Below are 26,988 nucleotides of genomic sequence, written 5' to 3'. Positions count from 1 at the left end.
AAAGCTGTCCTCTTGGTGCCTTTTCCAAGCACTTACCGTTGGTCCACGACTTCGGCAGCTGGAGGTTTTTGAAGCATTGCAAGTTGGGAAGAAGGCAGGGAGAAAAGGAGAGCTGTTTTCCCCAAACTTCCCTCGATTTAAGCGTGTTTTTTTTTTTAGATTTGCTAAGATAATGGCTGCTTAACCAGGGCGAGAGAAGCTTTGGGTGCTGGAGGAGATGGTTTTCATGTACTCACTCTTGCATGGCACTCTGAAAATAAGATTTAATGTGCCTACCGGCTCCTGAGAGCTGGCACCATGCGCAGAACGGATTTTGTCCAGTTGTGCTTCTCCAGCACCCGTCCGTGTGCAAAAATAGGATTTTATTAAAAAAAAATAGAGTAGTGCTACAGCCTGGGCACTGTTTGGAGATGCTCTACTCTCAGATTACGCATTGAGTTAGAGATTTACTTGCTGGAACCTCATGGCAGCTCATTGAAATAGAGGAGGGAAGCGCAGGGAGATGTTTTTTACGAATTTTCCGTGCCTGGCCTGATCCCTGCTGGGCTTTTCCCCGGTTCTTGCACCCCCGCAGAGCCGGTGTCCGTGTGTCTGTCCGGATCCCCGGCCCTCCTGCCGCGTTGGCGACCTCCCTGGCCTCCAGCAGACGAGCTCCTCGCTCCGCCGCCGACGTCGGCGTTCCCCCGGGGCCGCCGAGCTGCCGGCCCCGCTGCCCTTTCGAGCAGGGACCCCTCGGTCTGCCACCGCTCTGGCGGCTCAGCGGGGCTGCTGCCACGTCCCCGAAGTCACCGCAGGGGGCTGCTCCCAAACGGCTTCACTTTGGGGGTATTCAAAGGGCAGCAGCCCCGTGATCCCGCGATTTTGCGCTGCAAACCCTCGCCGTGTTTCTCTGCCCATGGATCTGTCCGCTTTCCCCCAAACCCAGGCAAAATTTTGGCGTCTGCGCTGCCGGGGAGCGAGGAGGTTTTTGCAGCGTGGGCGTTCAGGTGAGACAGGAGCCACGCAGAGAAACAAGGGGATGCGTCCTTGCTCCTGGAAAAGGTGACCTGGTTGGTGTATGCTGCTGTTGCAAACCCTTTGTGCACTGTGGGAGTTTGGGATTTGTCCCGCTGCGGTGGCACAGCGTGGCGTGTGTCCTGTGCTGCCCTACAAGAGCCAAAATGCTCGCACCGGGTAGGATGGAGGGGAGCATCCGTGGTGGGGTTGGGTTCCCTGGGCGTCTCGGGGCTGAAATCACATCCAGAGGTGTCTCGTCTGCCCTGCCGGCATCTCTTCCTGCCTTTCCCACTGCCAAAAAGTGCCCAAAAGTCCCCAAATCCTGGGGAGTGCTGCTGACTTCCCGCTCCTCGCGGGGATTTCGGGAGGGACAAGACGCTGCACTTCCCAACATCTCCATCTTTTTCCCTGGCAGTGCAAGAAGAAGCACACCCTGGTTTGCCCAGACTTCGCCAAGAAGGGCGTCTGCCCCCAGGGCGCACGCTGCAAGCTGCTGCACCCGCAGAAGAAGCGTCAGCCCCGAGGGGACATCTCTGACCCCCCCTCCAAGTGCAGGCGGCTCTGCGAGGAGACGGGCAGGTAGGGAAGGTGCAGAAGATTTGGGGATTTTGGGGGGATTGCCCGCATCTCGTGCCCTGTGAGACGTTCGTGCCATCGGAGCGTGGGTGGCACTTGGAAAGGTGCTGCCCGTGTCCGTGGCACCTCCGGGTGCCTCTGAGGTTCTGCAGCCCTTCCTTCTGGAGACGGAGGAGCCCTGGTGGAGAATCCACTGCAGAAAACCCGTACAGCAGAACGAATCCCTCCGGCAGAACGAGGGCAAGAGGAGGGCTGGGGTGGTGCTAATTCCTCGCAGCCCGTCGGCAGGTCTCGCCCTATCCATCACTGTCACTGTCACTCGGGGTTTTACACTTTAAGCATACCGAAAATCAAAACCCAGCTGAAACGGGGGCTTTAAAAGCCCCCCCCCCCCCCCCCCCCCCCCGGCCTGTCTAAAAGTCCTGGTTAGCAGAGGAGAAAAGAGCAGCTTGCCTGCTTCGCCCCTCCGCAGCCCTTTGCAGCGGGATGGGGGCGGATGGGGGATGGCAGCGGGGGTCCCTACAAGCTGCCCCCGGCCGCGGTGCTGGCCCGGTCCTGGTCCCCATCCCAGCCCTGCCTTGTACGGTCGCAGAGGGGATGAGCTCTCAGCAGGCTCTGGACTTACCCCGGGTGACAGAAGAGCCTTGGAATGACACCCAGCTCACGTCCCCCGTGTGAACGAGGGTGTAAAATAGCTCCTTGCTCTTTTTAGGTAAGGAGGCATGAGCGCGGGGCATCCTGTGCCCGTTCCCGTCCCCGGGGTCGGCACGGGGAAGGGAGCACGCCCCTGGCCAGCTCGCAGCGTTCGGAAGCTGCCCGGGAGGTTTTTCCTTTATTAGCACCGTCACCAGAGATGTCAAGCAAACCCAACTGTCACGTTAGCTGGGCTCGCAAGAAATCAGAGACAAGGGGCAGCCCGGGATGGAGCCCAGAGCGCCTCCACGTACCCAGCGGTTCACCTCAGCTTCTCCCCATGCACGTGAGACCGGCACTGCCGAGAGATCACTTCATTTTTCGTTATTAATTTTTGCGTTTTGCCAGGAACGACCCGGCTCAGCCGTGCGATGACGGGGAAGTGCCCGGCCCTCCGGCGCGGAGCAGGAGGTGAAGTTTTGGAGAGAGGCGGAGGCCTCGCAAAGCAGCCGGCCTGCAGAAGCTGCCCTCCGTCATCTCCATCCTGTCTCGGCCTCCCCCGGGGACGAGGGCTGCAAAGTGGAGAGGGACGAGGAAGAGCCAGGTGACGAACCAGGTAGGAAGCTCTCGGGACTGGTTTTGCTCTGCGCGGCCCCAATTCACCGCTGAGGGTGAGCAGGAGGGTTTTTCCCTGCTGTTATCCCCTGTCCCTACTGCTGGACCCACCAGAAGGCTCTGGTCTCTGGACCTCCACGAGAAAATGCAGTTTTAGGATGAGCAGAACTTCGTACACTTGACAGCAAACAGCTCCGCCTTGACACCTTTAATTTTTGGAACAACTCAGGGAAACGTTTCAGCGTTTGACCCGACTGTGAAAAAGGCAGGAGGGAATCGGTGAAGCGGTGAGCAGAAATGTCTTTGTGTCTCCACGCAGCGTTTGCACACCTCCCAGCAGAGGTGTGCTGCATTTTTTGCTTTTCCAAGATGTTCCTTGGTTCTGCTCTCCTAATTCAACCCCTACACAGGAAAATCCCTTAATGCCTGGCTCCAACAGCAGCTCTGTGCGAAGGTAGGGGACTTGGTGGTGCTCTGGGGAGATCTGGACTTGTCTGCAGGTGCAGAGGTGATGAGATGCAAAGCAGAGGCTGGGGTGGGACCAGCAAACAGAAACTGGTTCAGGGTGGGGTCCCCAGGAAGGCTGGCGGCTCTGCAGGGCTGACAGGTAGGTGATTTGGGTGCGCGTCCCTCCGTGCTTTGTCCCAGGAACGGGAAGGGCACGAGGCATCGGGAAGGCAGCGACTGGAGGAGCCAAAGGAAAGGAAAGCAGGGAAGGAGTTGCAGAGGTCTGTAAAAGAATCTGATGACGAAGCAGTTTCCCTGCCAAGGGGATGCAGCGATCGTGCGCGGTCGATGCGGGAGCAGGTGTGAGGATGCTGCTGGACACCCAGGTTTGCCTCTGCCGGGTGCTGGGGTGTGTTTTAGTGATTAAAGGCTCATCCTAACACACAAAGGGACCAAAGGGGAAATGACAACCATCACCCTAACGAGAGAAAAGAAGCCCTGGCCACCAACAGGTTTTCGTCCTGATCATCCCAGGAGGGCGCAGGTGAGGCTGCTGGTGCTGCTATAGGATCCAATATGATTCACAGTGGCCCAAATCACCCTAATGCCAGGAGTGAGGGTACATTTGGGTCGGTCAGGATGGGTCCTCACGTGGCTCTAGGTATCAGCTGGTGTCTGCGATGTGGTTTGGGATCTGCACCCCTCCCCACTGCGCCCAGCCAGAGGGGCAGCTCTGCCTGTAACAGGCGAGAGCGGCGCTAATACTCGGTTCCTGCTTGCAGGACCCTGAAGGTGAACACAAATTGGTGGGTAGGAAATCAGGAGGAGGACAGGTTATATTACGGAGTGAATCTGAATTGCTTGGTTTAAACGGTCACAATTTCAGAAATGCCTTTAATACTGGAAAATACGGGAGGAAAGGAGAAAAGTACCGGCTGCGCGTGCAGGAGGGAAGGTGCTGGTGGAGCAGGTGTTTGGGGATGACTTTTAGGGTCCAGCTCTGGGCAGCAGGCTCACCGTGATCTTACGGGGTCTTGGTATGTTTCTGTAGCCTTGGGGGTATAAAAAGGGGCTTGGAAAGGAGGGAGGTGGTGCTGAGCTCGATGCTGTCCTCGCATGGGGACAGACCCACCGTGGCTCTGCAGATGGAGACCCCGGTGCCCGGGACAAGCTCCTGGACATCTCTTGGTGCCTCCCCATCCTTCACGTTTCGTTCTCGGGGCAGAGGCGGAGGGAGCGCGAGCATCGTGCAGGTAATGGGCTCCTCCATAACCTCCCAGTTAAATAGCCTGCGCCGGAGCCTAACTGGCCTCCCCGCGCTAATTGTCAGCGAGCGCACCAATGCAAACCATTCCAATCGAGTGCTAATTTAATTAGAAAGCACCCATTTAGTTAATTTGTTCGAGAAGATCACTGAAAACTCCTGGAGAGAACAGATGTTCCCCTCTCCCCGATGAACATTCAGGGGTTTGTAAATGGCTCCACTCAGCCTTGTTTAGGAGAGAAAAGAGGATTTTATAGCTGCAAACGACCCTTTCTGTAAACATTTTACAGCTCTCTGCACGTTTGAGTGACGATAAACCCCTAGCAACTCGGCGGGCTGCAAATTTGCGACCATACGGCTATCATTTTATTGTCATATTTCACGGTCGTAACGTTAATGGAAGATGCTCGCTACAGTCTTTTTTAACGGCTCCGCTGAGCACGCTCAAACGCTTTGGCTTTGGAGGAATTCATCGAGGTGCAGCGCTTCCAGTTTTGTTTACAGCTTTCACTTCGGGGAATAACTTTGAGAACACAAATCCTACCCCTCCCCGGCCGCCCTCCCTGCCCGAACCCGCGCCGTGCTCGCTGCCGCCGGGGCTGAACCCGCTCCGCTTCGCCGTGCTGCAACCCCGTGGGGCTGGACCCTGGTCCGAACATCTCCTGCTCCCAGCCCACATTTGGGGGCTGGTCCCCCCATGCAAATCCTCGTGGTGGGATGCCATGTGGAGGGTCTCCACACCTGCAGCATCACCTTCAACGCTGCTCCTGCCGGCGTGGCTGTTTGGTCCAAAGCTCTGCGTTTTGGCAGCTAGACGAGGCAGATGAGAACCAGCCCTTTGGGTTAACGTGGCAGAAGATGCCCTGAAACCCTACAGAAGCATCTGGGGGCTGGGGATGGAAGGTGGGTGCAGGGAGGTGTCCCAGGGAGCCAGCGTCCTGCCAGCGTTGACCCAGCAGGACCAAGTTGTTTGCTCCTCTTGGTAGGGTTGGTTATCCGTTATTGTGGATAAAATACGGAGTTCTCTTTTAGCATTGTCGCAAGCATCTCTCATGGTCCAACCATATTGGTGGCCTCCACTTGCTCCACTATGTCCATCTTTCTGTACTGGGTACCTGAGGGCTCCAGGTGCGCTACGTAGATATCAAAGAGATTTTTACAGCACCAGCAAACCCCACGAAAAGCACGCTAATGAAACATTTATGCACGCCTTAGCACTGAACTTGGATTCTTCGTGATAAAGCTGAAGCCTTTTGTTATCTAGGGAAACAATTTTTATGCCGTGCTTATATCAATCCATTTTTCCTTGGGAACCTCCCGAGGATCTGGCTCGACCTGCAACTACGAAGACAGCAATTTATTTGAGGACAGGTAGTTGAAGACTGCAATTCCCCTTAACCTGCTCTTCTTCGGCCAAAAAAACCAAACAGTTATTTGGCCAAAACAAAAAAACAAAACCAATTCTCTATCTTCCATCCTAGCTGCCTCCAGGATTTCTCTGGGGATCTGAGTCCTGGCTGGTGGTGGCGCAGAGGTCGGCTCTCCTAGTGGGGGTCACTGCCCTTTTGGGAAGGACCTTGGCCATGGGGAAGTGATGAGGCACTGGCCATACATTGATCTGCTTCTGTTGCTTCTTCTTTGGTTTGGGGACACCTCCGTGGTCTCTTTGGGTGGGATCACCTCCCAAACGGGCTCTGTCTTCTGCTATCTAACATGGGCAAGCTTCTCTGTCCCATGGTCTTGCCGCTTCCTGCTCTCCTCTATCTACCCCCCTCCAAGCTCCTTGCATCACCACCACATGTTTCTGAGCAGGATTGGCTCCTGGTGGGTCCCCTCTGATGTTATGGCCAACTGTTGTCGGTCCTCCGGAGACTCAATTACTGCATGGACTGTATCCCCCAAACCTGGTCCATGATGCTGGAGAAGCTCTTTCTGGGGGCTCTAATGTCTGAGGAACTGCCTGATGGTCTTGGGGCATCACCCAAGCGTGGCAATAACTCCCCAAATCTGCTCCACCCCCCGCTTGCTCCATGCTCATGTGGGGGCAAGAAACTCAATGAGAGAAACTCAAACCAGTGGATCATCTAATAGGGGACATAGGATAGAGGACGGTGAGGTGGCTCAGGACACCTCAGGGCCAGTGAAGCATGCACCTGGCTGGGTAATCCACCAGTTTGGGAGAAGTGAGGAGACCGATGGGAGCGAGCCGGAAAGGTTTTGGCCCCATGAAGGGCTGAACCTGCCATCTCCTCCATATTTCGGGGGGCAGCCGCGCTCGGCATGCCGCGTGCCATCAGCTCGCTGGAGGGGTTGCGGCACAGCGCCGGGTGCCCTTGGGTCCCTGTGGTGAAGATCTGCTGGAGCAGATGATGGAAGGCATACGGGAGGAGGAGGAGGAGGGAAGGGAGGTGTAACAGAGGGGAGTTTCTCGCTGGCTTCAAGGAGAAGGATCGATCCAAGCGAGGCGTGGGCCAGGAGCTGCAGCAGGCTCAGTTCCCCCAAGATGCCACCAGTCTGCGACAGACAGCGAGCCTGGGGTGCAGGGAGAGGAAGAGGGAATTAGGAACATGTTTGATTGACCTTGTTCTTAAATCGACTTCCATCACCTCCTTCTCTGGCGTCTTCCGCTCTGGTAGGATAACTTAGCAGGGTCCAGACGGTGAGAGCTGAGCACGAGCAGGAGAACCCATCTTCCTTCTTGCTGCCGCTCGTCTCGTGGTTATCATCCAGCAAGGCTCAGGGGCAGCTCAGACCTTCGTGGGACCTTCCTGGATCTTCTCCTGGCACTTAGCAGATCTCCCCTGTGACGGTGAGCAGTGTGCCCGGCGGTGGCGGTGCGATGCTGCTGTGCGTGCCCTGCTCCTCATCCGGCCCTCGCCAGCCCCGGGGCCGACGCACGCCCGTCGTGCATGCAGTTTAATTAGAGAGCATCAAAACTCTTTCATAACTGAATTAACAAACCTCTAACCTAATTGCTTTTCTCATGCCAAATGGATCGAGCTGCGGGTAGCGAGCTGCAGCCGTCCCTCGAGCAGGGCAAGGGCTGATTGCTTTCCCGGTAACGTGCCGGCTCTGCTCGGGTCGTTAGCAATCACATCTCCTCTTCCCGAGCCAGCAGATGCTGGGTTTGGGGGCCCAAAACCATTGAGGGTTTTGGGGCTGTTTGAGGGTGGTCCCTGCAGCGGGGGAGCCTTGGGTTGTTCTCATCCGTCCTGTTTTATCTGGGTGCTGGTTTCAGGCGTCTGTCTCCTGGTCCTGGATGCTCCCAGCCTGGACACACAGCCGAGACAGAAGGTCCGAGAGTAAGAAACTTCACTGATGTTTATTTAATTCCCTTCTTGCAAATCGGCCAATTTATTTGAAACTTCCAGTAAAGCTGATGAGCGCTGTGACTTTTTTCTAATTGGGCTCTCCGTCTGAATCAGAATCGTCCTTTCTCATCCCACACTTGAAAAAACCCTTTCTGATTCACTCCTGCCCGCACCTCGCTGCCTGCACGTTTCCAATCCTCTTTCCTTATCGATTGGCAGGCGAGGTTCAGACCTGCCAAGTCTCGCTCGTTTTCCGGGACTGAAATCCACTCCTTCCATATTAATTTTCTACCCGTTTTTTAGGGTCTCGTCCTCGTGGGACGGAGGGTCTGGAGACCAGGGCTTTCAGACTTTCCTTAGGACTTCTGAAGACCTTCTCGTTCAGGCTGCTGCCACTCGACAGCCCTGTCATCCCCCCCCCCCCCCCCCCCCCCCGAATTATTTAATGACCTGAAAGCTGGAGATGGAAGAACCCTTGATGATGATGAGATGATGAAATCCCATCTCCTTCAGCTTGGCAGGAGAGGGCAGACGTTCACCATACCTGACCGTACCCAAACCACCAGATGGTTGCGCATCGTTGTGGAGCCCGTGACCTGCCAAAACTCCTCCAGCACTGCTGTAGCTCGTGTCTGGTTCGCAAGCTTTGCATTTCATTGCCGGGGTCCCCTTGGGGAGGGAGGATTTGGGGTCTCAGCCTGCTCTCTGCACTAAAATGCTGCTGGTTTTTCTGGTGCATCTCCAGCAGCATCTCTCTATGTGAAGTGCTCCTGCTCCAGCACAGTAATTTATTCCCTCCTGCACATTTTGCTGCACGTGGAGGCACGGGAAATCCCCATGTATCTTGTATGGGTTGGGAGGCAGCCTGGTGTTGTCTTTAAGGATAAAAACTTGATATCAGGTGGCAGGCGAGGGCCCCCCTCCTGCCCAGGCACCTTCTTCTAGCGAAAGAAAAAAAGCGAGGAGGAGCGGAGGAAGTTGGAGAGCACTGCCGACGCCCCCCCGGGAAACCAGCAAAGCCCCCCAGCAAGCTGCTTTTTCCATCTGAAAAAAGGTTTCTTGGAAATTCTGGGGCTTAGCCCTTGCTGCCGGCCTTTCTATCCCTGCTTTTGTCCTTGGGCTTTGCGAAAAAAACGGCCTCCCTTAGCCGAGGTTCCTCCGGAGCTGACTCAGCGGCAGGAAAAGCTGCTCCGAAGGCAGCTTCAACCTCCGGGCTCCCCTCAAGTCTCCGGGGAGCAGAAAAAGGATATTTATCCTGGATGGGTGAAAAAACGCACGCGGGATGTGGGGGAGAAGAGCAGGGATTTCTCCACCTGGGCCGTGCGTGGGCAGGGAGGTGCCGGGATGCGCCGCGGCGCCCCGAGCACCCCCTTCGCTCCCCGCTGCTCCCGTCTGAGTATCTGGGAGGCTGACAAAGCGCGGCTCTTCTGCTAATTGCAGTCCTCTCGTTAGCCTGGTCTTTGAGAAAGGCATCCCTCTAACAGCCAGCTTTCTGGCGAGGCTTTGATGGAGGAACTTGGGAAACTGCTAGCGAGCTTTTTCCGTGCTCTCCATCTTCCCCGCATCCCATCGCTTCGGGATTTGGGCGCCTTCCACCGGCTGCACGGTCCCCGTGGATGCAGGACACCTCTTGCCACCTTCCTTTTCCCCAAGCTGTCTCCATCCCCCCTCTCCCAGCCTCACAAATCGGGGGGAAAAAAAGCATTTTTCAGCACTCAGCAGTGGGCAGGGAGGGGATTTGGGGACAGGGAGCAAAGCCGCCTCCTTTTGTCCCCCATCCCGGGGGATTCCCCGCTGGCAGCGTGCCTTTAATCCCCTAAAATTCCCCCGTCCCTTCTCCCCCTTTCCTCAGCATCTGGCTGAGGCGGATTTTGTTTAACTTGGTGGGTGCAGCTGGAGCCGCTCGGCGAGGATGCGTCTGGGGGAAGGCCGGGTTTTATTGAAAAATATAATGGTGCCACCTGAAGCGTGATTTACTGCCGTGTCCACTCCTCGGACTTGATAATATATTTCTATTAGATTTCCTCCTTTCACTCCCTTCTCCCGGCGAAGAGTGGCAAGTTTCTCCGTCTGCCTGACACCTTCTTAGGCTTAGGCAAAATAAATGTTGATTTTCATCAGAAGTAAGAGCGCTGGAAGTCCTAATTCTCCGGCGAGGCTGACAAGCTCAGCAAAAGCAGCTCGGCTCCGCGCGGAGGGCTCGTGATCCAGCCCCGCGCCTCTCTTCGGGAGCAGTTCAATCATCGTAATGAAAAAGGGGCTTCTTAGCCCGGCTTTCGCTAACTAGAAATGATATACCTGGGTTCCTGGAAGATGGATTGTGTCGCTCCCGAAACGCGGGGGGGGGGGGGGGGGAGGGAGGGAGCGGAAGGCGCGCGGGATGCGCCCCGAGATTGATCGCGCCATTTGCAGGATCCGCCGTGCGCAGAGGCAGAAAATGGAGTTGGGTTTGCGGGGCCGACGGCGTGGTGAGGTCCCCCGGCCCTTTCCACGAGCAGCATCTCCTCTGCCCGCAGTCAGAGGTGAGAAACGCCGGCCCTGATTCACCTGGCTGCTCTTTTTACAACCCACCGTGGTTTTGGTTCCTTACTGCCGCCTCGTCTTTCCACCCTCGGGGTGATTTTTTGGAGGAATACGTTTGAAATCAGAGCTCGGCCCCGTGCAGGAGTCAGGGAGTTAATTGCGGTCGATGTAGAAGTCAGCTTCGTGTTTGTTTCTTTTTTTTTTTTTCCCCTCTCCCCCAAAGAAATCTATATTTCTCCTTCCGTAATAATATTTGCTTTGAATCGCAGAGCGTGGGCTCTCGTGCCGCTTGCGTGGAGATGAGCTAATGAAGTTTCTTCGGGTTCCTCCGGGGGAAATGAGCCATTTGTAGGGTTCCCCTTGGACTGGGGCTGCAATCCTGCGGGGCAGCGATGGGGAGACGCTGGTGGTCCCCTATCAGGCTGGCTGGGCAGCGTTCCCCGCTCCTCCACTGCCGTACCCCGCAGGATTATCGTGCCGTGATGGCTCTGATGGCCCCATTTTGGGATGCCGGGGTCACCTGAAATCTGGAGAGCCTCGGGAGGCTCGGCGGGGTGCGGGTGGCTTGCGTCGCCGCTCCTCGAACGCCATTAGGGTGACTGATAGCGCGGCCGTCGTGGCTGCTCTGCAGCCCTCTGATGTATGGGAGTTATCTTAAGGGTGGAAAGGTGCTAAATGAGCCCTCTTTATTTTACATAAATTAGCTCCAGAGCTATGTATCACTGCCACGGCGCCGTAGACTCCCAGCAAGTTTGTTTACCCAAGTTTAGAAGGGAAGAAGAGCTCGCCGACGTGACCTGACGCTTCCCAGCGGAGGGGACGTGGTGCTCGTGGGCTTCCCGGTGCTAGGTATGGCCTGGGGACACCCCCTTTTGTAGGATTTCTGCACGACGGGTGCCTTGGATGGCCAAAGAGATTAACGGGGGTCAAACCAGAGCCGGTTGTTGTGTGCTCATTCTCCAGTCTATGACCAGAACGTCCTGGGCGAGGTTTGGGCTGGGTTCTCTCCATCTCCTTGCTGCTCTCCTCCTGAAATCCCAAATGAAAAGGGACTTCTCCGAGTAGACCTCGCTGCTTACCAATGTTAGGTCCCTTTTCCTGGGAAACCTGCCCCTTTTCCTTCCATGTTCATTTCGGGGTCTTCTCCTCGCACACGTGGCCGCACGCTTCTGCCTTCCCTGTGGCGAAGTTGTGGCCAGCGGGTGGGACCCCGTAACCACCTCCGTGAGCTCCGCAGTGAGGCAAACGGGAGCAACCCGGCCAAAAGGGACGCTCAGCATCGTGGTGGAAAGGGAGGAGGACTTCGTGCCATCCACCGTGGTCACGGGGTGGAAGGAGCTTGGTGGGGTTCGGGCTTTATAGGGGCATCTGGGACCCTTTTAGGCGCAGCGGGCACGGGGAGGCAGGGTTTGCTTTCCTCCGTTCCCGTCCCTTGTTGCTGCTTTGCTTCCAGCTGTTCCTCGCATCTGGCAGGCACCCAAAAAGAGGTTTTCTTCCCCTGCTTTTCCAAGGGCTGGATGGGAAACGGCGGTGGGGGGGACCCAGCACCGGGGGACTCCCTTTGGGAGCAGGGCAGCAGCTGGAAACCGAGAGCGGAAAGTCCCCGTTAAAACCCAAGCTGAGCTTGCCGGCGGCGTAAATCCCCCGGGGAGGAAGCCTCGCCTTCTCCACCTCCACCCCGCTCTGAAACAGCAAAAAGCCCTCGCCCAGAGCACCTGGCGGGGGTGCTCGGGGTGGCTGAGAGTTTCGTCCCCCCAAATCTTGGCGTCCTCGGGACGGGGCCCGGCCCCGCCCTCGGCTAGATGGCAGCAGCAGCGCTCTCACGCCGGGCGCCGTTCCCATCCGCGGCAGACCGAGCGAATCCCCAACCCCTGCTGGCCTCGAGGCGCCGGATTTGCCACGGCCTCGTCACCGCCAGGACGCAAAACCCATCAGCTCTGCAGCCCCCCCCCCCCCCCCCCCCCAAGTCCCCCGGGTGGGGTTTTGGGTTGTTTTTCCTTCCTGCTGCCTCGGAATCGGTGATCGGCGGCTCGGATGCGTGCGGGTGCTCTGGGTGCCTGGGCAGGTTGTGACGCCCCCTATGCTGCAGTTTGAAGATTTTAGCCTCTTTTTTCCCCATAACTTGGGGATTTTGCAACCAATTCAGTATTCATGGTGGGAAGGGACCTGTGCACACCCTCGTCCCCGTGCCTCTTGCGGGGGGGCTGAGGATGCTCAGAGGGGTTTGGGGAAGCAGCAAGCTCCATCACAGCCACCACAAAAGGGGACATCTGTCACGGAGACCTTCCCCTGGGGAAGGGGGACGAGTCTGCACTGAGAGGCTGGGGACATTTGTGGGGGGGAGCACAACCAGGCGGGGGGACACTCGTGTCCTCGAGGGTGGGCTGGCAGGGCAGTGGTGGAGCAGCGCCCAGCACGGAGCCGTGCCAGCGGAAAAGTCCTCGCTGGAGCCAATTTCGGCTGCGGTCTCGGTTTCTGGGCGCAGTCACCTTTGAGGGAGGGGAGGTCGATGACATTGTCCCAATTTGTCCCTTCCTTCTCCCAGGTGGCACCAAGTGGAAAAGGAGCTCGTCGTGGGCGGCCTCGCGGGACTCGGAAAACGCCGCTCAGGAGGAGGGCGGCGGCAGAGGTGAGACTTGTCCCCGCTGCCCCCCTCCGGAGGTGGAGCGCGAAGCCAGGGCGCCGTGGGACACGTGCCACCCTTTTTTCTTTCCTCCTTCCAGGCAAACGGCTGCAGATCAAGCCCCGGCTGTGAGCGTTGTCCCCTCGGCAGCCGACCAGCTCAGGAAAAGCCAAGCCAGGCAGCATCGCCTGGCGCCTACCTCAGGACCCCGTGCCGGGACGTGGCCCCCTTCTTGCGTTGAGTTTTGGGATGTGGTTTCACCAGAGAGCCTGGCAGCGGCGCGGAGGAGCAGCGCCCAGTCCGTGTCGCTCAGGGAGGTGGTTTTGTTGAAGTTGTTTTTTTTTTTTTTTGCCAATAAATTCTCTTTTAAGGTGGTTTATTTAAGGCTCCCCGGGGAAGGCTGAAGAGCGGAGACGTTGAGCCGAGCACGCGGGCGCTGCTCGGATGCGGGACTCGAGCACCCTGCGGTCATCCACGGCCACGTGCCCGCCTCCAGGTCAGCGGCTCCATTTGGGACGACGAGCCCGGAGGTCACAAGTCATCGTGGTGGGATGTAGCAGGGCGTAAAGCCCCCGCCTGGCTCAGCTTTCCCATGCCGAGAGCCCACCTGCATCCATCCTGCTCCGTCCCTTCTCTTTAGGAGCGCTTGGAGCGGAGCCACGTGCCAGGCTGAGCGCTAGCGGCAGCGTGTGCCAGCAGCAGCGCTGAGCTCAGGCCGTCGCCGCAGGCCAATTCCCCCGCAGCACGCCCGGCTCTCCCCGTCCCAGCGGGGTTTTGCTCTTTTGGAAGACCCAAACCAGCTCCTTCGGGGTCTTCGGGAATCCGGACGGGAGCAAAGCAGCCTCCAGGCTGGTAGGAAATAACCCCGGTACTGCAGCTGCTCCGCGTGTCGTGGGCACATCCTAAATGTTCAGCTGTTGTCCCTGCTGCGGTATGGATCTAATATCTCACGGCAGCAGCCTCGGTGCCCTTTTTGCATCACCCTAAAGCAGCTCTCACCCACTGTGTCTCTGTTCCTCCCGGCCCTTGATGCTCCTCTGCACCAGCCACGATCGGTGTGATGAGCTGTGCAAGTCTCAGCTCCTCCTGGCCGCTTGCTGCTGGCCCTGCAGAGCTGCCAGTGCTGTGGGTGTTCTGCATCCGTGGATTCAATTTCAACCCCAAATTCAGTTTGGTTTCGGGGTGGCGGATGCTGCTCCCCCTCTCGGACGCGGTTTTGAGGACGGGGAGGCAGGATTTGCCCATCCACTGTCCCTAAATAGCAGCCCCTTGGGGCAAACTCGATCTAGGAGCCCTTCGGGGAAGAGGCGGCGGTGTTGCACAAGGCAGGGCCGTGCGCCCCGTGGGGACGGTTTCCTGGCTCTGCCTGCACGTGCCAGCGTTTGTGCTGCAAACCCGTCTTGCTCGCTCCCGACGTCCGCAGCACCCTTCACCCTGCTGCTGGCAGAGCTCGGCCGCTTTCGCTACACCCATGAGCCCCTCCTCGGCATTTCCAACCCGGAGCCAGCTTCAGCAGGCAGAGGGGTGAGCGCTGAGGCCAAGCGGGGATGCTCGGTGTCCCCGGGGAGCAGGCACCCAGGTGTGCTTGGCCGTGGGGTGGGTGACGAAGCCACCGCGCCGCAGCGGGCTCAGCTGCAGCCGCGGCTCCGGCAAAGGCTGGCGGCTGCGTTTTCGCCCCCTCCACGGCCCCGGGGTGGGGGGGGGGTTCACATCCCTGGGCGAGCTGGGTGCGTGCACCCCACGGACCGGGGGTTGTTGTCACCCGTCCACAGCCTGCCTGGTTCCTTGCGGGGTCACGGGATTTATGGCAGGCAGAGCCCCCCCCCCCGGGTCGTGTTTCGCCCCAAGTGCCTGGCGCATGGCTCGGGTGACGCGGGGCATGGCAGGCCACCAAGGGCCCTATTAATTAATGCCTGTCACCTCCCTGGGCTCCTCCTCCTTGTGGGCAACCAGGGGGTTTAATGCCACGTGGAGGCGAGCTGGGGGTGGCCGTGTCCCCAGCGTCCCCCCGGTGTCCCCCCCGGTGCGGCGGGCAGCGCACAGCGTGTGTACAGAGCTCTCCTCGCACCGAGCTGTTTTTAATAAAGATGTCATCGTCCCCCCCCCGTTGTTACCACATGTCTTTTATTAACCTGTGCGTTTTGATATTTAAATAAAGGAGTTCCTGCCTGGAAAGCATTGCTCGTCTTTCAGCGACTTGGAGTCTTGCGGCGGAGGGGGGGGGGGGGGGAAATGGGTGCGAATCTCCCACCTCATTCCCCGGAGGACGCGTTCGGGTTTTAAATTGGCTGAGAAAACCTCCAGGGGGGGGTTGGCCAGGGAAAGATGTTTTATAACTTTTCCCCTTTCCCCCCCCCCCAAAAAAAACCCTGTTTCTTCACGCGGTGCCCAGTGATGCTTTCCGGCGTCGAGTCAAAAACCTAAATTCACCAAAAATCACCCTGGAGGAGACGGCGAAGTCCCCGGGGTGGCCAGCACGGGGTGACAGTGGCCAAGGAGCTTCGGCAGCTCCGGTACCGCCCAGCCCAGGGGCACGAGGCTGCAGCCCCGTTACCGAGCAGGCTAACGAGGATTAAGGCTCGCGCCGAAATAATTAAGCGAGGCAAAGGCTCCGCTCACCCGAGAGCCCCGGCTCTGCCGCCCACCGGCGCCTTCCCGGGGACTATCGTGATTTATTGCCGGCTGTCGTTAAAGCGCTGCTGCGGGGCGATTGATTTCTCAGGGATAAATGCAGCCCCCGGAGAGGGGTCACTGAGCCCTGGTGGATGTTTCGTCCCTTTCCCCCCCCCCCCCCCCCCCCCCCCCAAAAGCAGCCCCGATGGCTCGGTGATGGGCACGGGGAGGCTTTATCCGTCCGCCCTGCGAAGCCAGGGGTGCCGCCGCGGTGGGCAGGCGCTGCGCGAGCCCCAGCGGGGACAAGTCCCAGGGGACAGCAGCGCCTTGGCAGCGGAGGGGACCCCGGGGAGGGACACACAGACACACACGGGGCAGTGTTTCCGCAGGGCACGCCGTAAACATTTCCTGGAAGTCCCTTCCGTGTGGGCCGGGGCTGCTGGCACAGCTCTTGGTCCCCTGCCGGGGAAGCAGGTGCCGGGGGAGCATCGCTTTGCTGCCCGTCATCGGGGTGGCCGTCCCCAGCCCTCCCGTCCCGTCCCGAGGGGGCACGGCTCTGGGCAGTTTTGTGTCGTCCGTCCCCCCCCCCCCCCCACCCGGGACAAAAATTGTCACTCGGGATGATTTCTAATCCTCCCTAGGGGTCGGATCCGTGCGAGGGGACGACCACCGAGACGGTGCCACCGGCCCTACAGTGAGGCAGGGCGGCCACCCTCCCTTGCCCCGACGGGGACGGCCACCTCGTTGTCCCCACGATGGCCACCCGGGGCCACCAGCCCCCCCACCCCCCCCCTCCCCCCCGGTTTCACACCTGGACGGGGAAACTGAGGCAGCACCCGTACGGGACCGAGGCGCCCAGCCCCGCTCCAAGGGTTAAAGGATCGCCCGAGCTGCCCGCTCTAAAAGCACGGGGTGACGCCACCCCGCGCCATCCCGCGGCCTCCAACCTGGTTATGTCACTCGACCCCCCGAGTAAACTTAGATGACCGAGGTGCTCGGCGTGGCGGGGAGGGACGGGGACAGGGACATGCCACGGGGCCCCGGCCGCGCCACTGTACCCGGCCACCCCGCTAAAAATACCCCCGGGAGAGGGGGGGGGGGGGCGGGGGGCAAGATACGGCCCCTCTTGGAGCCCGGCCCGGCCCTGATCCCTTCATGGCTCTCGGCCACCGTGGGCGGCTGCTGCTAACGCGGATCGGGGCCGGGTGGCCTCTGCGGGAAGGGAGCCCAAAATCCTGGGTGCCCCGAAGGTATCCCAAGGGTGCCCCGGGGCGATGGTGGCACGGCAGCGGGGAGGTGGCACCCACGGGGTCCCCGCGTCCTACGGGCACTGCCTTTGGGGTCACAGCTGTGTTGTAAAATGTGCTTATAATTTTTTTTTTTTGGGGGGGGGGCGTTTTTCCCCTTTTTAGGAGCGGAAGGTAGAGGGGGACGCACGCGGTTTCTTTCCCCGCATTTTCAAGCTGGAGGAGTGGCGTTTAATTTGCTTGTTTTTTTGCCGGGAAATTGAGAAAACGTGGTTAAAATCACTCACAAATACATATATATATATATTTAAACTTAAATATATTTTATATATAACTATAGTATATATTATATATAGTTTTTGTACTCCCTGGCTTGGTTTGATCGGTTTTCCCCCAGATTTTCCTCTCCAGCCTCACCTCTGCCTGTAACCGTGCCCCCCTGGGGGGGGACAAAACCTCCACACCCCCCCGGCTCTGTTTTCTTTTTGATAGAAGGAGAATGGGGAAAGGGGACAAAAAGCACCCAGCCCCTCCGGATGGAGCTGGTGAAATAAAATGGCCCCTATATTAGCCTCCGTTGCGGTGGATAAAGGGTTTTTAGCCTTCTTCCCTCTCCCTTCCTGGACAAAAAAAAATAAAAATAATAAAAAAAGAATAAACAACAGAAAAAAAAGTAAAGAAAAAAAAGAAAAAAAAAAGAAAAAAAAGAAAAAAAAAGACAAAAGAGAAAAAAAAGAAGGAAAAAAAAGAAAAAACCCCTTTTTGTATGATACAGCCCAAACAGCCCCTGATTCTAACCGGGCCAATTGTCACCGGGAAGGGCCCCGTCCGAAGGGACCGAGCAGGTAGCAGGGTGCTGGTGCGTGAGGGTGGAGGGGACCCCCACGGGACGGAGCCTTGGGTCAGGCTGGGGTGGTTGGGCGCTGCGGCCCCGCGCCTCAGCTTCCCCCGGCCCCCTGGTTGTGGGGAGCCGCAGAGACCCCCCCATCCCTCGCCCCCCCAGGCGCCTGTCCCCACCCTGACCCCAAAACCCTCCAGCCCCCGTCCTTCGCCCCGCTGCTCCCCAACCTCGCTCCCCCCTTCCCCACCCGGCCTCGTCCCTCCGTGCTGCAGCCTCGGCAGCCACGAGGTGGCAGGTCCGGAGCCTCGGGGGCCGCATCCAGACCAGGACCCGTCCCGCAGGGTGCTCAGGCACCCCGGCACCCCAGCAACCCCGCCACCCCCGGCATCCCGGCCACCCCGGCACCCCAGCACCCGCCACCCCGGCACCCCAAGGTGGGGGGGGGATCCCATAATCCACGCTGTCCCTTCCCCGCGTCGCCCTACCCAAGGGTGACGTCCGCCTCGGAGCTGCGTTTTGGTGCTGTTTCACCTGGATTTTACCATTTCCCCCCCCCCCCACCCCCCCCACCCCCCAACTCGATGGCCTCGAGCTGCCTCGCGCTAAATTCCCACCCACGATGCGGCCCCCAAAAATGGGTCCGGCACCCGCTGCGGGGCACGCAGGCACCGGGGTCGCCTCCAGCAGCTGCCGGTGGTCCCCGGGCACCAAGAGTCGGCAAGGAACGGCTGAAAAAAAAGGCGAAAAAATCAAGAAAAGGGATTGCGAGGGTGCCATGGGAAGGGTGCTGGATGCTCGCGGTGCTGGGAGAAGTGGGGGTGGGGAAGGGCTTGCGCCCTGCTTTGGGGCCTGGTACCCACCGGGATGGGATGGGGTGGGGCGGGAGGGGTGGTGGCCGTGCAGGGAGAGGTGTCCCGGAGGCGGACGTGTGATTTGGGGGTGAATCAACCCAATTTTGGGGCTTTTCGGTCCCTTTTGGAGGAGGGAGCGGTTTATTTCTGCAGAAATCTGATTATCGCTGTTCTCACGGAGCCCGCGGCCCCGTGGTGGGACCGGGGGGGGGTCCCGGGGGGAGGGGGGTCCCCAGGAGGGTCCCCGGGGGGGGGGGGGGGTCCCCAATTCTCCCCCCCGCCTCCTCCCCCGGGGGCACCGCCGAGCCCTCTCCCCGCCGTGATTGACAGCCGGCCCGGGGGCGTTTGCCATGGGGATATGCTAATGAACCCGCGAGGCCGCCTTGCTGATTGGCGGAGGGAGCTCAGGCCACGCCCCGGGGGGCGTTCCCGGGCCGTTCTCCCCGTATATAAGGCGGCTGGCTCCATTCTGCGCCCGGCAGAGTGGCAGCGCCGAGCACCGGGGGGGGCGGCCCCGGGAGCGCGCCCCGGGGCGGGGAGGGGGGGAGGAGGAGGAGGAGGAGGGGGCAGAGGAAGGCTCGCAGCAGCCCGGGGGTGGGGCCGGGGCAGGTGCCAAGGGGCTGCAGGAAGGGGTGGGCAGGGCCCTGCCAGCTCCTCGCTATTGGGCTCCGGCCGGAGGCAGCGGCTGGAGCCGGGCTGGAGAGCGGCCGGTCCCGCACCCGCCGGGGCTCCCGTTAACAGGGGACCCCCCCCGGAGGCGAGGCTCCAGCGGCGGCGGAAGGAGGAGGAGAGAGGAGGAGCGGAGAGCCGTCGAAGCGGCTCCCGGCGGCCGGCTGAAGGCAGCAGTAGCCCAGCCTCGGCGGAGGTTCCCGGAGCGGCGACCTCGGAGGCAGCCGGCGGAGGACGAAGAGCCCCGGTGGAGGCTGCCGGAGCCCGGTTGAAACCGGCGGAGGAGCCCCGACGAGTCCCGGAGGCCGGCCTCGACCGGAGGCTGCCTGCCCCGTCCTCGTCTCGGAGGCTGCCGGCGGAGCCCAGCCTCGCTGGGGGCTCCCTTCTCTCTGTCCCCACCGCGGAGCCTCCCACCTCCGGAGCCCTCAGCCTCGCCGGAGGCTTTCCCCCCCCCCCCCTCCCGTCGGCCTCCCCCGTCGGAGGGAGGCCGGCCTCGCCGCCCAGCCCCGCTCCGAGCGGCGGTGCCACGGGGGAGGAGGAGGGGGAGGAGGAGGAGGACAGCACCCTTCGGCCTCCCTCCATGGACTTGAGATGGCCTCGGAGCTGGCCATGAGCGGCGAGCTGCCCACCAGCCCCCTCGCCATCGAGTACGTCAACGACTTCGACTGATGAAGTTCGAGGTGAAGAAGGAGCCGGCGGAGGCCGAGAGGCTGTGCCACCGCCTGCCCGCCGGCTCGCTGTCCTCCACGCCGCTCAGCACCCCTTGCTCCTCCGTGCCTTCGTCGCCCAGCTTCTGCGCCCCTAGCCCCGGGGGCCAACCCGCGGCGGGGCCCCCAGCGGCCTCCTGGGCTCCAAGCCGCAGCTGGAGGAGCTCTACTGGATGTCGGGCTACCAGCACCACCTGAACCCCGAGGCTCTCAACCTGACGCCGGAGGACGCGGTGGAGGCGCTGATCGGCGCCCCGCACCACCACCAGCACCACCACCACCCGCCGCAGGGCTACGAGGCGTTCCGACCCCCCCTTTCGGCGGCGAGGAGCTGCCCCCGGGCTCGTCCCACCACCACCACCATCACCACCACCACCACCACCACCACCTGCGCCTGGAGGAGCGCTTCTCCGACGACCAGCTGGTGAGCATGTCGGTGCGGGAGCTCAACCGGCAGCTGCGGGGCTTCAGCAAGGAGGAGGTGATCCGCCTCAAGCAGAAGAGGAGGACCTGAAGAACCGCGGCTACGCTCAGTCCTGCCGCTACAAGCGGGTCCAGCAGCGGCACATCCTGGAGAACGAGAAGTGCCAGCTCCAGGGGCAGGTGGAGCAGCTCAAGCAGGAGGTGGCCCGCTTGGCCAAGGAGCGGGATCTGTACAAAGAGAAGTACGAGAAGCTGGCGGCCCGGGGCTTCCCCCGGGAGCCCTCCCCGGCAGCCGCCCCCAAAGCCGCCGCCGACTTCTTCATGTGAGCCCGGCCCTTTGGGGGGTGGGGGGGTGGAGATGGGTGGCTTGGGGGTTTTGGGGGAGCATCCCCCGATCCCCCAGCTCGGCTTGAACCGAAAGCCTAGTTTTCTTTCGGAAATACGGGGAGGGGGCGCTGGAAATGGAGCCCCCCCCCCCTCCCCCCCCCTTTGCTGGGGGTGGGGGGGCGGCGGACCTGGAGCAGCCTGCATGCGGGAGTGTAGGGCGGCGCCCCCCGGCAGCGCCAGCGCCAGCCCGGTGGCTTCTTTCCCCCACACCCCCCACCACCCTTTCAGCCCTGCGTGCTTAACACCCCCCCCCAAAACGACCTCCCCCAAAATTATCATCATTTTCGGGGTGTCCCCACGGATCTGCCCGGGGGGGGGGCCCCGGCAGCGCTGCGCCCCTGCCCGCACCCCGCGCCGCCCTCCCGGCCGGCGAACCTGAGCCCCCCCCCCCCCCCCCCCCCCTTAACTTATCACCCCTGTACATATGTAGAAATTAGTTAGTTTTCTGCCTTTTTTTTTTTTTTTTCTGAGCCTATATTTTGCTTGGTGATTTACGGGGGGAAAAAAAAAATGCAACAAAAATCCTTTAAAAAAAAAACAAAAAAACACGAGTCTTAAAGTTTGTATGTAATAGCATGCAAATAATATCCGAGTTAATTTAATGATGTTGGGAAGAAGCCGAATGCACTATATACAGGAATCAATTGGGTTAAATAATACTGTTGTTTTATAGAGATTTAAAATTATCTATGCTCATTTAAAAAAATAAAATAAAAAAAAAATAGTGGGGGGGAGAGGTAACAATTCTAGGGTGACCTGAAAGGCAATATAGTAATATATGGACTGCAAACGGTTGGCTGCTATCTCACTATGCACCAGATTTATTTATTAACCCTCGGGAAACGAAATATTATTTTAACCTCGGTGTCGAAGGAAGGAAAGAGAATGCACATTATTTCTTGCGCAAAAAGGAGGGGGGGGGGAAAAGAGAATTCGTGCAATTGTGCTTGAAGCGAAAGCGGGGTCGATCCTGTGCGGAGGAGCGGGACTTTTTTTTTTTTTTAAACAAGTTGCTTATTTAAAAAAAAAAAAACAAAAAAATAATAATCTTGGGGGGGGGAAAAAAAACACAAGGGTTTTGTGGACAAAGCGAGCTTTGGAGCCTGGTGCATTTTAGGTACTGATCGTGCGAAGCGTTTTTAACGACCTGTTGTTTCGATTTGTGACGGTTTTAACGATGTTGCATCAAGATAAAAACTTATATTCAACTAGAGCCTGGGTCGGCTTTTCTCTGAAGCGGGGACCCCCGCAGCCTCGCCTTTCGTTTTGGGATTTCCTTCCTCTTCCCCTTTGAGCCTGGTACCGATGCGAACCCTCCCGGGGCGTGGGGGGCTCAGGGAGGGCGAACCCCGCGTTCCCTCTCGCTGGCGGCGTCACCTGCGAGCGGGGACCGCGTTCCCCCGGCTCTGCCCTGCTTTGCTTTTTGCTTTTCACTTTTCCTGCCTCTCTTTTCCAGCCGGGAACCCTCGTTTCCCCGGCCGATGGGTCCCGGGCGCCCCGGAGATCTCCATCCCGCGGCTGCCGAAAAGTCACCTTCGCCCCAGCCCGGGGACTGCGGATCCCGTTGGACCCCAGGCTGCCCGACAGCGAGCTGCTGGCTTGGTTTTAAACGGTAATAAATGTTTTTTTTTCTTTTTTATTTCCCCTTTTGGCTGCTCCCTTCTGAGTTTTTTTTTTAATTAAGGGAGGGGGGAAAACTAACAACAAGAAACAAACCCTTTCCCTTCTTCATTTTTGCAAATGTTTCGGGGTTGGTCGGGGACGTGCGTTCCCGGCGGCTCCGTGCCGCGCTGCTTGAGAGCCCGGGCACGGCCGCGGCCGCTCGCTCCCTGCTTTTCCCCGGCTACTTGCGACAGAGCCCGTGCTCCGAAGTACTTCTGAACTTTTTGTAGGTATATTTTTATTTTTTTCCCCTTATTTTTGCCCCCGGGTTGCGGCGAGGTTCCTCCTGGCTCCCTCCGTAAATCTGCTTCCCGGGGTGGAGAAGCCCCGCAGCGCTGATGCAGCCCCCCCGGGGCCCCTCTGTCCTGCTTTCCCTGGCCACTTCGGGCTTTTTGGGACCAGAGTTTTTTTTTTTCTTTAGGATTTTTCTTGGGGAGAAAAGCTCAGCTGCTCTGGGTCAGGCTTGTTGAGTTTTTGGGATGGGAGCTGGGACACACGGAGGGATCTGCGGTCCCGTGCCTGATGCGCCAGGGCTGGGCTGAAGGCTCTGGGGGCGGAGGACTGTGGGGTTGCCCACCCCTTTTCCTATTTTTATTTCGAGCCTGGGAAGTTTTTGCCATCCCCACCCTTGCCTCTGCAGCCAGCCCTGCTGCCCTGCTCGGCTTCCATCGGGGCATCGCTTCCTCCCCTTGCTATTTTTTGGGGGTGGCTCGCGGCTCCCCGGTGGGGTTCAGCCCAATTCTCTGCAACACCTCTTCCTCCCGGTGTTCCCCCCATACCCTCCCCTCCTCAGCACATTTTCGGAGAGCGTTCCCGGCCATCCTCTCCGTGACTAAATAAGGAGAGTTTGGGGAGGAGAGGAAGGGGTCCGGGGCCAGCGATTCCAAGCACCGCAGCAGCACTCGGTGCCGCGTGGGTGGCCCCCAGCCCTGGTCACCCTGCTCCATCCTTGCTCCTCCTGCCCGTCCTTCACTGGTGTCCCCATTGCATCTTGTGGGGTTTTGCCAAGCCCCAGTCCTGGTTTTGGGGGAGCTCAGCCCCACAGGGTCTTGTCCCAGGGTCTGCTGCGATGCTCTGCAAACCCCAGGACAGCTGCAAGCGGCTCCTGCCCCCGATGCCTTTCCTTGCCCATTCGGCACAGTGCAGGCAGTGGTTTGGGGCTGAGCACGGCTGTTTTTTCCCAATTCCTTGTTTTTTGGGAGCAGATCCGTTCCTGCGTGCCCCAGCAGCCTGTTTTGGCGATTGCAGCATCACCCACTCCCCTTCATCCCTGACCCTCGGGGCGTTTCCCCGACCCATGCTCCTTGCACTACTGTGATTTATTTTTGTTTTACAACCCCTGCTCCCCTCCCACCCCCATTTATTTTCTTCTGGCACCTCCTGGAAATCCCCTAAGCAGGGGAAAAAAGCCCTCAAAAGGGGCACAGGGCATTAGAGCCTTATATCAACAGTGGGGACCTGGTCCCAAAGCCCATCTCCTACGTGGGGGACCACGACAGCCCCTGGGGACGTTTAGGGGCAGAGTCACCGTCCTCTTTGCTCATCCCCCGTCCCTTTGCAGCATTGGGGTGCAGGGAGCAGGGACCCCAAGTGTCCCCATCATCCCAGCTTGTTCCTGGTACTGCCCCAGCCCCAGGGCTGCTGCTGGCAAATAAATAACAAAAAGTAATGTGGTTCATCCCCGGAAGGGAATTACTTTCTGAATTATTTCCTTGCTGGGGACAGAAGGACTGAGCCCCCCCCCTTGCATCGTGCCCTAGGGAGAAAGGGGATCCAGGCGATGCCCACTGGCATTTTGGGATGTTTGGGGTGCTGGGTCATGGCTCGTGCAGCACATCAGGGCTCTGTGTGCGCTGGCAGCGTGTTTTGTGGGTGGTGTGTGTGCTCGGGGCACATGTTTTGGGATGGAGGTGTGGGGGACCGCACAGTTGCAGCGTGTTGGGGGAGCGTGTGTGAATTTTGGGTTGCTCTGTCCCAGTTTTCAGATTTTTCTGCCTGTATCGCAGCCCCGGAGCGGGGCTGGAGCCCCATCCCCAGGCACCCGTTGCTCTTTAACCCCTTTGGGCTCTGCGTGGGGCTGCAGGACCCAGGGGCTGTTCCTAAAACACTTCTCAGCTGCATCCTTGCTGCCGGCTCGAGCGGCCCCGGGCGTTGCAGGGCTGGGAAATAACCGCAGCCCTCTCCTCCAGCGGCCCCACTGATGGCTTTTGCACTGCTTCCCTGCGGGTAGAAGGGTGATTTCGGGGGATGTGGGTCCCAAAAGCTGCAGCGCCCCAGGGCTCCTCGCCCAGCCTCCCAGCGCCATGCGGGTAAGCAGGTTTCTGCAGAGGGGCAGAACGAACGCTGTGCCCGGCCGACCGATGCGGCATCGCCAGAGTACCCCGGCATCCCTCGTCAATTATTGATGCTAACACTCGGCAGGTTTGCCACCGAGCTGCTGCAGTGTGCTCTGCACAAGCCCCGACATCTTGGTAACATGAGCCCGTGCTACGGCCCTGGGATAGTCGGTCGTGGCCGGGAGGCCGCTCGGCACAAATTCGGGGCCGGATGAGCTGGAAAAGTGTGAATTGGCCAAATTTCCTGCAAAAATAAATCCCCCCTGTGAAATGAAAACCTTCGTGGGTTCAGTGCCGGTCTCGGGGCCGGTAGGGTGAGTGTGGGTTGGAGCTGATATTTTTGGCTCGGGGTGGGTTTTAGGTTCTGGCTCGGCTGCAGTTTGTCTTTCTGCATGCTCCTGCCTTCCTTGCTCCGGGCCTGGCTCCTTCCTCGGGGCTCCCATGTCCCCGGGAGCCAAACCCTGCCCTGTTCCCAATAGATAAATACACCTATAGGTATAGATCGTGCTGGAAGAACACAGCTAACCTGCTTCCGATAGCTCGTGGGCTCGCTCGCTTTGGCATTTGCCCAGCTCGTCCCTGTGGCTGGGATTTACTCCGAGGTGATGCCTTGTGCACCAATATCGCTGGGATCCTCCCAGCTGGACGCCACGCAAGAAATCCCTGTGCACAGTGAACACAGCTGGGTTGTGATCCCCCGAAATCTGGATATGCTGAGCTCTCGCAGGGTTTTTTTTTAAGACTACACTTGCAAAGCACCAGCACAGGGCGCCGGGTTCGTTGTCCTGCAGCATCCAGCCTCGGGGCATGACCGGTTCCGGGCGGTGGAAATAATAAAATAAATTCCCCCATGTGGCTGGACTGAGAGTGTTAATGGGGAAAGGGCACGGCGGGGGGCTGCTGCTGTGGGAGGGGGTTGTGTGGGGTGGGACATGGGGGAGGTGGGACGGAGGATATGGGATGCAGGAGGTGGGAGGTTGGGTACAAGATATGGGGCAGGTTACAGGACATTGGATGTGGGATGTGGAGTGTTGGAAGTGGGATGCAGGATGGCAGGTGTGGGATATGGGACTTGGGGAATAGGATATGGGGTGTGGGGTGCAGGATTTGGGATATGGGATGCTTGCCTCTAGCAGCCCCTGTGGTGGTTTGAGTGGTACCCATGTCTCTGCCATGGCACCGTGTGTCGGCTCTCGCTGCTGCCGTGTCAGGAGGAAGGAGCCGTGCTGGACCATGCATGAAGAGAGAAGATTTTGCATGCCGGAGCACAAGGAGTGAAGATTTCAGGTGCTGGAGCCTGGCACTTCCCTAATGGGACAAGCTCCAGCAAGGACGCGGTGCCAGTCATCACCACCACGGCAAGTCACTCCCGGCATGTTTATTAACAATTTTTGGGAGCTGTTACTCCTCCCTTTCCATCACTCCAGGTAGGATTTATAGGATGAACCCATGTGTAACTGCGTGCAATAGGATACCCATGTGCATGTGTGCACCAAAACCCTCTGTGGTGTCACCGACCCCAGCGCCTTGTCCCCCACATGCCCCATGCTCCTCACCCAAGCTCCCCAATTAACTCATCAGCTCGTTGCCTAATTACACACCTGGAGGAATCCAGAGGCTTCTGGGTTTTCCCTCCCCCTTTCCCCCTTCCCGGGGAGGGGGGCAGCTCGAGCATCCCCCCTGCTCCCCCAGCGCCAGGTTATTTATGTAACAGGCCGAGGCTGGCGCGCAGCTCGGCGCAGCCCTGGCAGCTGTCTGCTCCCTGGGAGCGCGAGCTGTAATTTGCACAAGCAAAAATAAACTAATTGTTATTTTCCATTTACATATGGGGAAGGGAAAAGAGGTGGGGGAGGCGGCTGGGGAGCAAAGGGGAGCCTCGCGCCTCCAGCCTCTCCTGGGGGTGTGCGCTGGGGGCTCTGCTGTCCTCCTGTTCCCATGGACCTCATCCGGCCTGCTCAGGGGTGATGCGGCTGGCCTTGGGGGGGGGGGATAGTTATGGATTTAAGGGGCTGGACCATCATCTTCCTCACCGCAGGGACAGGGTTTGCTGGTCTTCCCTGGAGGTGAGGTGCGAAGCCCATCTCGGTGTCGGCACAGCCCGATGGGGGAGGATGGGTTAAGGAAAGTCCTGCTGGTGCCAGGCCACCTTCAGGGGCTGTGGTGGGTTTATTTGGGGTTTTTGCTTTGGCTGTGGTGCGTGCAGGTCAAAAACCAGAGCCTGGCCAATGCCAACCACCAGAGATACAGTGGGAGCGCAAGCTGGG

At 59.3% G+C, this 26,988-nt stretch overlaps 2 protein-coding genes across 2 annotated transcripts in view; both read left to right on the top strand.

The window, feature by feature from the left end:
• The window catches only part of ZC3H3 (zinc finger CCCH-type containing 3), a 136,908-nt gene extending 123,541 nt beyond the window's left edge, over positions 1-13,367 (top strand). The window contains 5 exon segments of the mRNA XM_040547445.1: positions 1,412-1,575; positions 2,614-2,657; positions 2,660-2,821; positions 12,911-12,994; positions 13,089-13,367. Coding sequence (XP_040403379.1) covers positions 1,412-1,575; positions 2,614-2,657; positions 2,660-2,821; positions 12,911-12,994; positions 13,089-13,120 — 486 coding nt within the window. The 3' untranslated portion in view covers positions 13,121-13,367.
• A 5,720-nt stretch (positions 13,368-19,087) lies between these two features.
• Positions 19,088-21,784, top strand: MAFA (MAF bZIP transcription factor A). Its single transcript, XM_040547444.1, is given in 5 exon segments — positions 19,088-19,873; positions 19,876-20,049; positions 20,052-20,225; positions 20,228-20,425; positions 20,428-21,784. Coding segments are annotated over 5 exon segments (858 nt in total). The 5' UTR covers positions 19,088-19,800; the 3' UTR covers positions 20,667-21,784.
• The last annotated feature ends 5,204 nt before the right edge of the window (positions 21,785-26,988 follow it).

The sequence above is a fragment of the Cygnus olor genome, chromosome 2 (assembly GCF_009769625.2).
Source record: "Cygnus olor isolate bCygOlo1 chromosome 2, bCygOlo1.pri.v2, whole genome shotgun sequence".
In the NCBI taxonomy this organism is placed as follows: Eukaryota; Metazoa; Chordata; class Aves; order Anseriformes; family Anatidae; genus Cygnus; species Cygnus olor.
This window is presented reverse-complemented; position numbering and strand designations above follow the sequence as displayed.